At 51.1% G+C, this 15,814-nt stretch overlaps 1 protein-coding gene across 1 annotated transcript in view; it reads right to left on the bottom strand.

Moving 5' to 3' along the window:
* Positions 1-12,710, bottom strand: part of SHH (sonic hedgehog signaling molecule) — a 35,534-nt gene extending 22,824 nt beyond the window's left edge. Inside the window, exons 1-2 of the mRNA XM_063146329.1 lie at positions 12,388-12,710; positions 3,718-3,979 (exon numbers count right to left, since the gene is read on the bottom strand). Of these exons, the coding sequence (XP_063002399.1) occupies positions 3,718-3,979; positions 12,388-12,690 (565 nt within the window). The 5' untranslated portion in view covers positions 12,691-12,710. The remainder of the gene's footprint in view (positions 1-3,717; positions 3,980-12,387) is intronic.
* Between the last annotated feature and the right edge of the window lie 3,104 nt (positions 12,711-15,814).

Genomic DNA, 15,814 nt, shown 5'->3' with positions numbered 1-15,814 from the left:
CTTTATGAAGGCTAGTAAGAATAAACCTGATCTACTCCCACACGGTTCTCAATGAAACCTTGCCCATTGTCTTGAATGGGTCTTTCTCTTCCCCTTCGCCACCCCCTCCCCCGGCACATGCTTTGTCAACCCTTCCGTCTGACGTCAGTAGATATATTTAGAGTAAGTTCATTATTTTTCTTTCGCGACTGGGTGTTTCTTGCCACTTTTAAAGTGTTTTCTTTAAACGCCAGGCAACACACAAGGGGAGGTGGCAAGACCAGCGGCGCGTCTCCCTCCCAAATCATTCACCGTTAACTGCTTTGCGAAAAAGCGACAATTTATGCAGAACGCGGGCGGGGCGGGGCGAGGAGAGACGCGCCCCCGAAGCGTGCATTTCTCAGACCGACCAGCAAGTGGCGCTCTAAGCATGGGGGATTCCCAGCAGTTCCAGGTGACTTGAAAGAAAGAATTTCGGCCTCAGCAGGTAGCCGGGAGGAAGAACGGCCCTTATTAGCACACCCGGGGCAAAAGGCGGCTCTCATGTAAACGGTCACTGTTTGTGATCCAGATGTATCACTTTTACATAGGATCGAATATATTATACATAGTAAATGACTAGAAGGGCTTAGTATGAATATAGGGTGGGAAGTCCTTTTGTTGCAGGCCACGACTTCTTGCATGGGACTTGGTCTCTCCTAGGACATTCCCAAAGAAAATGGATTCTAAATAACAGCACAGGCCCCTTTGGTTTACAAGATGGTATAGAAATGTATCATCACCACCACCACCACAATAGGGCGGGCTAAGCTGTTCATGTACTACATCGCCTACCAGACAATCAGATACATTTAGCAAAGACTAGATTCCCCACCCCCTTTCCTTCCACGAGTGCCACAAATGCTACACGTGCTCCGGAGTCACTGACAACCCGGAGCCCCTCAAGACTGAAGGGCAGTGTAGATGCGGCCATGCTCCCCTTGCCTGGGCTCATTGGCATGGGCTCTAAAGCTCCACTGAAGTCAACGGACGTGTTTGGGTGCAGAGTGCCGGCTAGATATAAACCCAAGGGACCAAGTGGGGCTGGCCTGAACGGAAGTAGCTGAGTCAATTACAGAGCAGTCCTAGGCACGCCTACTCAGAAGCTAGCCCCAATGAGTTCAATACAGCTTACTCCCAAGTAAATCAGTAGAGGATTGCAGCATGAAGGGGCTTGACTGGGCCAGCGGTTGGGTTTTAAGTTCCAATCCTGCACCCACAGTATTGTAGTGTTTACTCTGGATTAATTACCTTGAAACCCACTATAGAGGGCCACTATAAATTACTATTTATAGAGGGCCACTATAAATTACTTTGAACCAACCACAACTGCCCCTGTGCACCATGGGAGTAACCATCAAAATCGTAGGCCAGGGGGCTAGAAGAGTTTTACCCCTGCTGAACTCAGGCAGTGGGTTGCATGAAACTGTGCCCAGGGGTCAAGTAATTCGCATCAAGGGATCTAGAGCACGTAACCATCATTCGAAATCAACCTCGCTCGAGTTAAATCTGTCTGACAACTTATACCTTGGAGTTAGAAATGGAGGTGGAGTCAAGTGCTAAGGGTCTCATTTTAATTGGCTTGCAGATGGGGAGGGGGTGAATGAGTTGCATGCACAATCCTATCCAGGTGTAAATCAGATTAAGTCACAGGGATGCCCCTCCTGATGTTTTGGCTTACAATATCCATCATCCCCACCATTGGCTATGCTGGCTAGGGCTCATGGGAGTTGTAGGCCAAAGCATTTGGAGGGCCACAAGTTTCTCCCCCTCTCCGAAAGATGTGTGCATAAGTTTGCAGCCTTGGCTAGTTTGGCTCTGAGAAGGCTGATTGTGGCTCATTAGAGTCCAGACAGGTGAGGTTGTGGTAGCCTTTGGCACTGAGAACACATAGCTATGTCCCATAGGAGACTGGCATCCACGTCTCAATGGCATCTTCCTCATGACTTCCCCCATAGGAGTGAAGGACAAATTCATCAATGAAAGGTGGAGTCTCTCTTAGATATCCTATGCAGCCTTCCCCATAAAGGGTGCGATCCAGCTGCATTCCTTCATCTTCTCAAAGGATGCAGAATGAAGCAGGGGGGAGATGGGGATGGCCACATGCGACAAAGGATTGAACAGATCTGAGGAGGGAGAGGAGGCTGGTGGCTCCAATATCAGTGGGGCAGTGAATCGTCTCCCGGTGTCAATCAGAACCTGTCAGAACTCTAAAGGATCTATCCAAGGTGCTGAACCCATTTTGAGGATAGGGTTAAGCAGTTTGGATAGATCCTGTAGAGTTCTGACTGGTCTTGACTGAAACCCAGAGTGGATTCACAGCCCCACTGGCATGGGAGTCACCAGCCTCGACTGGTTGACAGATATTGGGATCTTAGGTGGAAAGTGCTTGACTGGCTGCTGTTGGAAACAGACTACTGAGCTAAGAGCCCAGACAGACCATTCTGGCACCCTCATTGGCTCAAGAGGTGAGAGCCCCTCAGTCATGGCTTCCTTCCAGAAGATACTTGAACTAGTTGAAGACTGAGTCTCCCTCTCCCTTTAGGATGGCCAGAGCTCAGTGCCATAGAGCACATGTTTTGCAGGCAGAAAGTCCCAGGTTCGATCCTGGTTCTCCATGTAGGGAGAGGGAAAGAATCCCATCCACCCCCACCCCGCAAACCACTGGTCCATCTAGCTCAGATTTAGCCCAATATTGACTCTGTATAAGGCAGCTTCCTTTGTTCTTATGGCTTCTCTGAACAGAAGGACGAGAAGTGACAGAGGATCGACTGATTAACTTGGCTAAGGCTAGGGTGACCATATGGAAAGGAGGACAGGGCTCCTGTATCTTTAACTGTATAGTTAACAGTACAGCTAGAGTGACCAGATACAAAAGAGGGCAGAGCTCCTGCAGCTTTAACTGGTGTGACGAAGAGGGAACGATACAGGAGGCCTGTCCTCCTTTTCATAGGGTCACCTTAGTTAATGCGCACTGTGCCACTCCCGCCTGTGTTCACCCACCTGATGGAGCCGACCGCTGTGTTGCCAGTGATGACATCCCATAATACAATAAAGTGCTTTGCCTCTAAGGCCATCCCATTTTCTTGCTCTCCCCACTTCCCTTAAATTCTCCCCCACCCCTCCTTCCACCTCTCTGTTCATTTCTAGGCCCTCTAATGCAGACAAGGCTGAGACCACATACTTCTGTATAGTATCTAACATATTGGTGATGCCACTAATACGAATAATATAGTGGTGGTAGTAACAATACTATTAGCAGTAGCAGTCTTAGTTGTTGGCTGTGAGGCAGAGTAATCTGTCTGCTCAATGTCTGCACCAGCATCTTGCAGGCACAACATTAATAACAAATACCAGGGGTACTAGCAGCAAAGCGATACTATTCCATGCAGCAAACCCTCGCAGAAAACTGTTAGGATCAAGGATCAGCTCTTTCCGTGATCTACAGTATGTAGTACCTGCTATGTTGTCAGTACTTAATAAATAAATGTGAGCTATTTCCCACTAGAAGTGTTACTACCTGCTTACTACTAGTAGTAAGATCTTAGTAGTAAGATTTTTCTCTTACTACTTCTAATGACATGCTATGAATAGTTAGGTTTCTCGGAGGGGGACCGAGGCTGGCAGGCGATAATACTGAGGGAGGGGTGTCTGCCCATGTCCAGAGGTGACCGAGGCGTCGCCTGCCCCGCTTCTTACCGGCTTTGACGGAGCAGTGGATGTGCGCCTTGGACTCGTAGTAGACCCAGTCGAAGCCGGCCTCCACGGCCAAGCGAGCCAGCATGCCGTACTTGCTGCGGTCCCGATCCGAGGTGGTGATGTCTACGGCGCGGCCCTCGTAGTGCAGCGACTCCTCCGAGTGGTGGCCATCCTCGTCCCAGCCCTCGGTCACGCGGAGCTTCACGCCGGGCCACTGGTTCATCACGGAGATCGCCAGGGCGTTCAGCTTGTCTTTGCAGCGCTGCGAGGGGAGAAAGCCCACGGGCGTCGCCACTCAGGGGACGAAAAGGCAGCCGCGGCAGGAGGGGAGGTTAGGGGAGGGGGGGGGAGGTCTCTCCTTCCCATGTGCCGGAGTACAACTCCCATGCTCCCCAGCCATCTGGGGATGGTGGGTGTTGTAGCCCAAGGCATCTAGAGAGCTGCAGGCTGAAGAAGGCTTCGTGAACCGCCCCCCTCCCCAAACGCCTCATCCCCGAAGCCCAATTCACTCTCTGTTGAAGCCTGTCGCCATCTGGCCCCGATGCATGCGTGTCAAGGCCAGATTCCCAGGGAGTGTCAGCTAGGATCAGGTCCTTTCTACACACGCGCCTACACGCATCCTAAAAGACCCGGACTCCCCCGGCCAGGCCCATTTGTCTAATTTCTAGGGATCTCAAGAGAGCGAACGAATAGAAGTGTGTGTGTGTGTGTGTGTGTGTGTGTGTGTGTGTGTGTGTGTGTGTGTGTGTGTGTGTGTGTGTGTGTGTGAGAGAGAGAGAGAGAGAGAGAGAGAGAGAGAGAGAGAGAGAGAGAGAGAGAGAGAGAGAGAGAGAGAGAGAGAGAGAGAGAGAGAGAGAGAGAGAGAGAGAGAGAGAGAGAGAGAGCGAGCTGCGATCCTCGAAGCAGATGTTTATGTTGATTTCAAAACCTGGGCTCCAGTGTCAGCTTAAGATCGCTCCCTTTAAAGACTCGCTTGGGCACACACCGACGGGTCTGCTTTACTTCTTAGGGAAGAAATCCCATTGACGTCAGCCCAGTAGGCCTGCCTTCACATTTCTTTGGCCTGCTGTTTAGGATGCGCGCAAGTGCTCCGGTTGAGGCCGGAAATTAGCAGCCGGGTAGAGAAGGCGGGGATCGGAAGACCACGGGGCAGGATGTCTGCAAATCCTGTAGAAACAAGTCCCATTCGACTTAGTGGGACTTACTTCCGAGTAACTATAGATAGGATCTATTAGAAGTCCAGATCCTTCCAAGCCCCTTTCTCATTATGGGCAGTGAAGCCAAGACACAGTCATCTTCGGGAAGTCCCAGCAGCCACCCCATCAATGTCCACTGTCCCAACTTGGCTGTACTCCAGCTGTCTTGGACTACAACACCCACCCACCCCAGGGCTTTGGATGGTGGGAGTTGAAGTCCAAGACATCTGGAGGACAGCCAGTTGAGGAAGACTGGTCTAACATGTGCGGAGCATTTGGGGGGGGGGGGATCACAGCCCCAGGACCATAACTCGAACCAATACAGCTATGAGTCTGGAAACATTAGCAACACAGACGAGGAAGACCTTCATGGGAGGTTGGCTCACGCTACTCCCTTCCCATAAAATACACCGACAAAGTAGTGCTGGTAAACAGCCCGACCTACAAGCCATTTAATCCGAAGAGCAAACACCCCCTATCCTAAAACATGCTCATTCCGAAGTCAGTTCAGTTTACTCCAGTGGTTCCTACTTTCCAGGGAAAGTTGTGATGGGATGAATACTTGCCTGGGAGTAGGCCCCACTGAACACAATGGAACTTGCTTCTGAGTAAACAGGATCCCACTGCTGGGCATGCTTAAAATAGTGTATAAATTCAAAATCCATGCTTCCTGGAGGCAGCATGAGGCCTAACACATTACTTGGACATGGAAGCAAGTCCCCTTTATTTCAGTAAAGTTTACTTTCAAAAGCCAACTTTCTGTGCGGAAGGGCTAATATATCAACCGACTAATCTACTTCAATGGCAACCTCAGGTGTGTTTTCTCCAGAGTAAGGCCCACTGTGTTGAAGGGGTCTTGCCCTCCAGATGTTGTTGGACTGAAATCCCATAATCCTTGGTATTGGCCATGCTGGCTGTAAAGCTGATGGGAGTTGCAGCCCAGAACTATCCAAAAATTTGGGGGTGCCGTTTCTCCTCCTGGTTCTACTCTACCTGGAATCCACTTTAGATTAGAGAATGAAAAGGTAAAACTTTTGCTAAACTCTACTACTTCAGACTGCAAGTGTGTAATTATGGGCATGTTTGAATGCTGCTTTATGCAAACAAACACCTTTCTGTGTAAATAGACTAGGGCAAGCTCTTCTTCCTGAAATACTAGCTTTCTACCTGCATGGAGTTTCTTTACATTTTGGAGAAATTTTAATTATAACCCCCTCCCTACACACACACACACTTGCAGCCTGAGATGGTACAGTTCAGGAGCAGCTTCCTCACTTGATTAATATAAACTGGTCTCACAGTCACCACTACTCTTGTGCCACTTCTGTGTCTTGCCTAGCCACTATTATGACTGCCCCCTCCAGTAAGATTTTATTGGGTTGGATCCAGATTTAGTAATATTTATTGTGCACCCACTGAAAACAATGGGACTTAAGTTAGGCATGACTATCTTAAGCTCCATTGATTTCAATGGGTTTACTCTAAGTACGGCTAAATCGCAAATCAGTCCATTCCCTTCTGTGCCCTGTACAACCCATTCCATTAGCATTTCTATTGTCTCTCTGCAACCCATAGTGCAGCCTTTGTCAAAGAGTGCCCTCCAGATAGTCTACTCCCAAATATCTGTAGGGCACCAGGTTGGTGAAGGCTAGCCTAACCTGGTGAAATTCCTTCTCCATCACAGCAGTTAAAGCTGCAGGAGCAATACTAGCATGATCAGATACAAAAGAGGGCAGGGCTCCTGCAGCTTTAACTGTTGTGATGAAGAGGAGATTTCACCAGGTGCTGCATGCATACAAATAGTACCTGCTGAAATTCCCTTCTCTAAGCAACTGATAAAGATACAGGAGCCCCATCCTCCTTCCCAAAAGGTCACCCTAGGCCTAACGGGATGCACACCTCTCCGCAGCAATTAAAGTCAATAGAAGCCTCGCCACATGCCTGGAGAGCTTGTGCATTAAGCAGGGAAGAGACAAATCTTATTCTATCGCCTGTGTGGCCTGCCTAGACGAGAGAGTCCAACACACTCTAAGCAACACAGTTACATGTTACAAATTCCGTTTTTACAAACAAAGGAGGAAACTAATGGACCACCCGTTTTAAAAGCATTGCAGCCCGATCTTCTACACATGTCCACTCAAAAGTAAGTCCCACTCTGAGTAAAAGAACGGTTACTCCATAGTAAGCGTGGAAGTGTGCATAGGATCGCAGCATAGAGGAACGAGCCCTCTCATATGCTACTACGGCCTAAGCTGACAATTTCTGGGGACGCAGAGGCCTTCTCCCAGGACAACTTTCTCTTCCAACGCAGAGTAAAAGCCGGAAAGGCCCTTTTTAGAATCATTGGGAAAGGAGCGCAGGGGGAGGGGGCGCTCCTTGTATTAACCCAGCTGCACTGGCGCTTTTTAAGGATTTGAGAGGGTGGTGGAATTGAGCGTGTATATTACAGTCATTAAAAGAGAAAGAAAGAGAGAGAGAGAGAGAGAGAGAGCGAGCGCTCAGAGACGTTACTTAAATATTTTTTAAAAAACTTCCACTACTTTCTAGGGAGTGTTTTGATTTAATATCATCATCAAAGATGGTGATGGGATGATGATGATGATGATGATGATGATGATGATGATGATGATGATGATATTTATTTGTATCCCGCCTTTTGCCCAATGCTGGGCCTCAAGGCGGAGTAGAAAACCTGATTACGTAGGGTGCCGATTAAAGTACCCAGAGTTGGCACAAACACCAACCGAAGCGTGCCTGGTCAATTTCACGACCCGCGCCTCCCTCGACCTCCTCGCTTTTGCATCCCTACTAAAGAAAGCAGTGAGGTCCTAGGGGTGTGTGTGTGTGTGTGTGGCGGTGGAAGGGGTGTGCGTGTGTGTGTGTGTGTGAGACAGACAGACAGACCCTCTTCCACCCCTGCAGCCCAGACACTCGACGTTTAATTCTGAACCCGGAGACAGAGCCGCGCAAAGGACCGAGGCGCGTCGCTGCGCGGGAGGGGCGGCCGAGTCCGGGAGGTTCTCTGGCAGTTCGCTGCCGCCTGCTTGCCAATCTCCAAAGTGGGAGGGAAAGACCGGCTGAGCGGATTGTCAGAGTCAAAAGCCGTGAAGCCCCAGCTATTTATTAATTCATTGGGTCGTGTGCCGGCGATCAAGCCCCGCGCTGTTCAGCCACCGTGAAGCGCGGAGAGAGGGAGAGGGGGAGGCAGGCCGACCAAGTCGTTCAACAAGCAACGCTCCACCTCCGCTCTTTAATTTTTCCCACCAACCCATGGCTGATGGCTCCACGAAAACACTTGAACGGGGACCTGTCACGGTCTACCAGCCCGATCCTGTCCTGCTTTTTGCTCGGGGAAACAAGTTGCCAGTCGCAGGGAGCTTACTCCTAACCCAGCCTGCCTCCCTAAGTAGTCACTTACCTGAGAGTCGGCCCCATTGAACTCAGTGGGACCGACGGCTGGGCAGACATGCCTAGGATCACGTCCTTAAAGCGTGCGTTTGGATTGCTGCCTTTACCTGGACAAACTTCTCTGGGAAGTAAGCCCCGCTTACTCCCGAGTAAAACAGACTTAGGATCGAGCTGTATCAGTCCATGATCCTACGCCCACTTGCCTCGAGGGCAAGGTTGCAATCCTATAGAAGTCTACTCAGAAATAAGCCCCATTCAGTTCCGTAGGACTTGCTCCCGGGTAAGTGCGTCTGGGATGGTAGCCTCAGTGGGACATATATGATGTCAGACACCCCGACAATTACATCTCCCCTTCTCTCCTCCCTGACACCTAGGAGGGATGGGCGTTGGGTGGGTGCCTTTACTCCTAAGCTCTCTCTCTCTGTAGTATCATCATCATCATCATCATCATCATCATCATCATCATCATCATCATCATCATCTCAGGCGAATTCCAGCTTTATCATAAACAACTTGACGCCCTTATCTCGCCGGCAGATCGAGCCAATGGCGTGTGTGTCCAGGGCGTGGGGAGTGGGCAGCCAAAAGCTTCTGTCACCTGTAAAGTTCGGAATCACCCGCCTGCTCTGGAATCTCTCTGTTTGCCTCCGTCTCCCCCACTCGTTAAGTTAATATTAACTAGGCGGCTAATGCATGCAAGCAACTATTCTGAAAGTTGAACAATTCCATTCATGGCGTCCGATCTCTCTCTCTCTCTCTCTCTCTCTCTCGCTCTCTCTCTCGCTCTCGCTCTCTCCCCCCCCCCCCAACCCCACTCCGAAAAGAATGAAGGGAGCAGAGAAACGCCCGACTTTATAGACCGCTGGATGAGGCAGGGGACGAAACGTGGGATGGGGGGTGGGGGAGACCCAGAAAAGATTCCTTAGAGTGTCAGGAACGGGACCATTCTTTATATCGAAGGCAGAGCTCTCACCGCCCGCCCCCGGCCTTCATCCCTCGTCCCTCCTGTAGCACAAGAGCCCCGGAGTGGGGGGGGGGGGGGATAATGGCGTGCTCACCGTCTACTCTGGGTTGGGGATCGAGGTGGAGTCGTGTCCCCCCGCCCCCAGCCGCCGCCTCCCAGGGGGTTCGCCCGCAAACGGGCCGCTCACCTGCTTCATTTTGCCCTCTCGTGTCCCTCGACCAACCGGGAGCCCCCAACGGCCTCGCCCTTCCCGCAACCCCTTCCCAAATTCCCAGCCTTTCCGTCCATCTCTGGTCGTGCCCTGTTGGTACTTGGAGGGAGGCGGGGTGGGGCGGGGTGGGAGAAGGAGACCAAGGGCTTGCTAAGCATTTCATGGCATCAAGCGCGCCGCCACCATCACCGCCACCATCAGCAGGGCCTTGCATTCCCCGCACCACGCTCTTTACGTACAAGGAAAGGAGGAAAAGCGAAGGGGCACCGGCATGTGTGCGCGGGGGAGCGGGGGGGGGGACGGGACACACAGATATTTGTTTTCTGTTTCGTTCGACTAAGGGAAGTTGACAGAAGGTCAGAAGTTCAAACGCTGCTAGCTAATGCAGCAAGGGAGGGAGGCCAGTCGGGTAGAAGGAAGGAAGAAGGGAGGAAGGGAGGGAAGGAGACGGGTGGGGGGTTGGGGTGGGGGCGTTTCTACACCTGCCTTTTTTCCGGGATCGTCCCGGGATCATCTCTGTACTTCCAAATGACACACAGGGGATCCCGGGAGCAGGCAGGGACGATCCCTCCATTTGCCTGGGATAATTCTTAGATGGAGAGGGAGAGAGAGAGAGAGAGAGACCTAAGCCACATGGGAGAGCGCAGTGGGGGTGCGTGGGGGTGGGGGGGTCGCCTTCTGCCTCCTCCCCATCTGTATATCCCCCATCTCAGCGAGGCCTCCCGCCTAAGGTCCCCTCTCGCCCTCCGAGGGGTGGGTGGGTGCCTGTGCCCTTCGGAGCTAGGAAGGAGCGTGCTTTCATACGACGACGGCCTTCGCCTTCGCCAAGGCGCTCTGAACAGAACAGGTTCGAGTGGAGCTGCAGGGATGGAGACGCACAGGCACACGCGGACGCGCGCGCGCCTGCCTGCCTGCCTGCCTGCCTCTTTCCTGGGGCTTCCGCGCCCCCGCCACCGAGCCGCGCCAGAAGACAGCCGCCGCAGCCGCAGCCGCAGCCGCCGCCTCGGTCGGCCGCCTTTTAAAAAAGATACAAACTGAAACCCTAGCCGTTGCGATCGATAAAAGAGGAGTAAGTGGAGCTGAAAATGCGAGGCGGGGGTGTCTTGCTGCCTCACAGCTAACCCTGACCGTGCGTCTTTGCAGATCAGGAAAGACATTGGGGTGGGGGGGCAGGGAGGAAGAAGATAGAACCGGGATCACAGAATGAAAGATCCAACAATAGCATTATGCCCTCCTCCTCCTCTCTCTCTCTCTCTCTCTCTCTCTCTCTCCATTTGCCTTGTGCGTCTATGTAGCTGCGAACTCGCTGCCCGCCCGGCACTGGGGCCTGTGCATATTTAATTGCGGCTCGCGCGCCTCGGCGTGGCGCGCGCCTCCACCCTCCCAAGGTGGATCCCGATTTAAGGTGGTCGGGCGGAGATCGCGGCGCCCTTCCCGTGGCCCGCAGGGAGCTCTTCAACGTGCGGGAAATCAGGCCGTGGGAGAAGAAAGGGGGAGGAGGCTGGGAGAGGAACGTGAAACGCGTGTGTGGGGTGTGTGTGTGTGTGGGGGGGAGAGTTTAGGAAACCAACCAACCACCCCCCCACGCCAACCTTTCCGTGGAGTCTCCAGCCGCGCTCTTATTATAGAACTGAAGGTGGGGCTTAAATATATTAATAGCGGAAGGGGAAGGGGGGGCGAAGAGACTGTTGACCTATATTTGGAAGGAAACCCATTTTCAGTGACTGGATGATGCCAGCTGCATTTGCAGGTAGTTTGGAGGAACTCCGGAACTAGGAAGCTTGTGGCGCGCGGGGAGGGGAGGGGAGGGGAGGGGGGGGCTCGGGGGGCGGAGGGATTGAATGCTTGAGGAATCTCCCGATGAGCAAATTAGCTATCGTTAGGGACGATTAGAAGAATGATTAACCTAAAGACGTGGTTGTTGGTGAGCGGACAATAGTTCTAGGTTCCTATTTTGAGCCCACAAGAACCAATACGTAGGAAATCAGGTGCATTTGAATAATAATAATAATAATAATAATAATAATGATAATAATAATAATAATAATAATAGGCCACACTCTCTTTCTCTCAAGAAGAAGTGATGCAATGCTGGTTAAGTTACTTCTCTCCCCCCCTCCCCCCCCCCCATGGTATGAGCATCCTTAAAGGAAAATCAATATATGAATGCTCTGTTGGGCACAGTTGCAAAAGAGGGCTTTGCAGGATGATAATTCTAATGCCGATAATAATAATGATGACAATGTTGTTGTTGTTTGTTATTGCTAGATTTTCGGACGTGCAAGATTCTGACCTTCCTGCAAGGTGCAATTAGGGAAAGGCGGTGAATCTAACACGTTGTTGTTGTTGTTGTTGTTGTTGTAATGATTTAAAAACTGAAAATGAACCGATGCCGGAGGGAAAGATGCCATTCGCGTCCCCCGATTCGTTCGATCCAAGTGGGTCCCTCGGGTGGGTGGGGGCAAAATGCAGTCAGAACCAGCGAACCAACCAACTCCCAGGGAAAGGCATAGCGTGGTTATCCCTGCAAGTATCACACCATTCACCCCACGATCCCCCCTCCCTCTGCAGCCGACTCCATCCAATCTAGGAGACCGTCTAAAAAATAAATAAATGCTACACGCAGGTAGAAGGGGCCCCCCTCCCCCAGGGGCGCGCATCTTTTGGCTGCAAACTTCTTTGGGCCCTGGCTTGGGAAGGGCCGTGGGGAAGGCAAGGCAGCACTTGGGGAACAGAAAAGAGAGAGAGAGAGAGAGAGAGAGAGAGAGAGAATGAATGAAAGATGCTGATGCTGAGGCCGGAGGTGCCTGGCTCCCCCCTCCCGCTCCTAAGCCCCCATCGCCGCCTCCGCCAGCGCGCGCGCGCGCACGTTTGAACGGTGATTCTCTGACCTGTGTCATCAGCCTGTCGGCTCCCGTGTTCTCTTCATCCTTGAAGATAATGTCCGGGTTGTAATTCGGCGTGAGCTCTTTGAAGCGCTCCGAGTTGCGGCTGATCTTGCCTTCGTACCTGCCGCTGGCGCCCAGCGTCTTCTCCGCCACGTTGGGAATGAACTGCTTGTAGGCTAGCGGGGTCAGCTTCTTGGGGTGCCTCCTCTTGCCGAAGCCCCTGCCCGGCCCGCAAGCCAGCCCGGAGGAGGCGAGCAGGGCGCCCAGGAAGACGAGCGGGAGCCCAATCCTGCTCCGGAGCAGCATTCCGTCCGCCGAGACCAGGGCCCCCCGGCTTCCCACGCCCCCACCCTCCCCGCCCGCTCCGCCTTCCTTCCACCCGCGGCTCCCTCGCCGGGCTTGCGGCGGCGGGTGCGAGCGAGCGAGCGAGCGAGAGCGTGTCCGCCTCCCTCTGCCTTTCTCGCCGAGCCCCCTGCCTCTGGCCGCCCGGGCGCCTCCGGATCCTACCCCCCGATCCGGAGCAGCGAGACAGGTGCTGGAGCGGCGGCTTTGAGGTCGAGCCTGGGGATACCGGGACTCATCGGAGTTGGGGATCGGGACACAGAAAGGCAGAGACGAAGGCCAACCAGCACCGGTACCAGCACCGGCACTACCACCACCACCAAAAAAAAAAGAAAAGAAAAGAAAAAGAAAAGAAAAAGGGGGCACAAAAAGAAAAAAAAGGTCTGGATTCTAATGGGAGCGAAGCGAGCAACGCTTGTGCGAAGAGGCTGCCTTTAGTTCTATATTATAGCTGCCAGGGCTGAGTCCTGATTGGCCGAGGCGAGAGAAGCTCGCCTTCTGATGTATTAACCCTGAAGAAGACAAAAAACAACAACAACAAAAAATCTTGGAAGATCTCTCTCTCTCTCTCTCTCTCTCTCTCTCTCTCTCTCTCTCTCTCTCTCTCTCTCTCTCTCTCTCTCTCTCTCTCTCTCTCTCCTTGTACCTGAAGGGCTTGGAAATGAAAGGGGTGGGGACTCCGCTTTCTTGGGATAACATCAATTACATGTTTCAGTTCTTTGCTGCTTCCCCGCCCCCCCTCTCCCTTTCCTTCCACTCCTTTTAAACTTTTTTCCTTTTCTTTTTGGCAGAATGGTACATTTGTCAGCAATCGTAACAGATGCTGGTGTGTGTGGAATATAGACACCTTGAGGATGGGCGCTGGCGGGTGATGTCTGTCTATCTGTCTGTCTGTCTGTCTGTCGAATGGAAAGAGGCAATTTGAAATCGCTGGAAAAAAGAAAGAATAACTGCAGATTCCAATGGGCCCCAAATTAATACCGGACCGGGCATTGGGGGCCGTGGGAAGAAGCCTACACAGCATCCCCTGATTTGAGCTTGGAGAAGGGAAGAGATCGCTCTCCTGAGAAAGTCCTTCAGTTCTGGAAGCATACTTGTAGCCACCGCCATCCTGAATCAATCCTGAATAAATATTTAATTGTAGAGAATAACATCTTTATTTATTTGCTTTTCAGGAGGCATTCCTCCCCGCTTCCCAAATATAACTGAACAAAGTTGCTGATGTTGTGGTTCCTTTGAGCAAGAGTTGTAAAGTACCAAGGGATGTGTGGGAATCTAAACATTTTAAAAATAATTTTCATCTTGTGTGTGTGTGTGTGTGTGCGCGCGCACACACACACACACACATCCTATGTGTGGCTTCTCAGAAGTAAGTCCCATTGGAGTGCAATGAGACTTACTTCTAGGCAAATTTGCGTAGGATTGCAGACGCAGGCCTGCCATTAATTACTCCCAGGATCACACACTTTCCTGAGAGTAAGGCCGATTGAACTCACGGAGTCTTACTTCTGAGTAGACATGTATAGGAGGGCACTATAAGACATGTGTAGGAGGGCACTATTAGTCTACCAAAGTCTGTCTGTCTGTCTGTCTTCCCCCAGTTGCTGAAAGAACCGTCACACGTCATCAGCAGACATCAAGTGGAGGGCGCGGAAGGGGGCTGCGTTTAATGTTGAATTAATTGTTATCTCGCGCTGGCTGGCAAGCGAAGGCATTATCCCGAGCTGCAAAAAGCTCCTGGTCGGACAAAGGTGTTGAGAGACAAGCAAAATCGCGAAGAGATGGGGCTGATAAGGCGCCTTTAACAGCAAACGCCCAAGTCCCAGTCGAGAGCCAACATTTCGACCGCTGCTATTGGGGAGAGCCTGGTGGCTTTTCATTTTCATTTTCTTGCTTTAGAAGGGAAATGTTATCGTTCTCAGGGATTCAGCAACGTCAAGTCACTGACTAAAGAGCTGCAACTATAAAAGAACAATAATTTTAAAATAAATAAATAACCATCTGCCAATCTAGGAAAGTTAGGTAGGTAATCTACATCGTTTTCAGAAGAAATTCTGAAGGAGTTTCCCGCTTGTGAAATATCCAACTAGCCTCTCCTAAACATGTTTACATATAAGTAAGCCTGTCCCAGGGCTTCCAGGATCTTAATTTCTCCGAATAATTGCACCCAATTTCTACGATCAGAAAATCTTAAACACATCCTCAAGCTTCTGCTATGGAGAGATATAAAATGTAATAAGTGAAATGAAAAAAGATAAAAGGAAAGATAAAGTGGATCGTTTTGATTATATATATATATATATAATCACAACAGTCGTAAGTTTCCCTTTTAGTTACTTCAGAGTAGTCCCATTGTAGTAATCAGGACTGCTCCGCAGTTGAGTTGTATAATTTTGGCACGGATTGGTGCTTGAATTGCTACGAGCCCCGATTCCAATATATTTACTTAGGAGAAACGCCTGTTGATTTCAAGGGAACTTACTTCCAAAGTCGACGTGTTTAAGTTGCATTAGTAAATCCTACTCTGTTCCGGACTTACTTGGAAAGTCAAGTCCGTGGAAATCAAGGGACTTACTCCTAAGTTAACCAAATATATTCCCTGGAGGTGTACGTTCCGCTGAAGCAGAGAGAAACGGAGTCACTTCGAATTCTAGCGCTTCAGCCGAACGACTTCGGGGGATCGGAGCTTTACACGATTGGATTTCCAATCGGAAGCCAGCAATGAGCAAGAAGACCTGTTGCGACCAGATGGATCAAGTTCAGCCGAAAGTTCACAAACAGAAGCCCACCCCCACCCCCTGCCCTGCCTTGCCTGAACATTAATTTATTTTAATGCGACATTGATTTTCTATCAACCACCCCACGGCCCCACCATTCTCGGCGTCTTGTTGTGGCTTCTAATTGTCCCTTGTTAGAAGGAGCAGCTTTGAAAAGTTGGAGAACGTCCCGTCTAACTTTTCAAAGAAAAACGCTCTTGCGGACACGAGAACTCTTATCTACACACGCACGCATGCGTCTCCCCCACGGATAATACATGGGTTCTGTGCGTGACAACCGATCCGACGCATTTCGAGGTACAGAACCTCAG

Source organism: Elgaria multicarinata, chromosome 1 (genome assembly GCF_023053635.1).
Source record: "Elgaria multicarinata webbii isolate HBS135686 ecotype San Diego chromosome 1, rElgMul1.1.pri, whole genome shotgun sequence".
NCBI classification, from domain to species: domain Eukaryota; kingdom Metazoa; phylum Chordata; class Lepidosauria; order Squamata; family Anguidae; genus Elgaria; species Elgaria multicarinata.
Note: the sequence above shows the minus strand (reverse complement) of the source record. Positions and strands in the feature narration are given on the sequence as shown.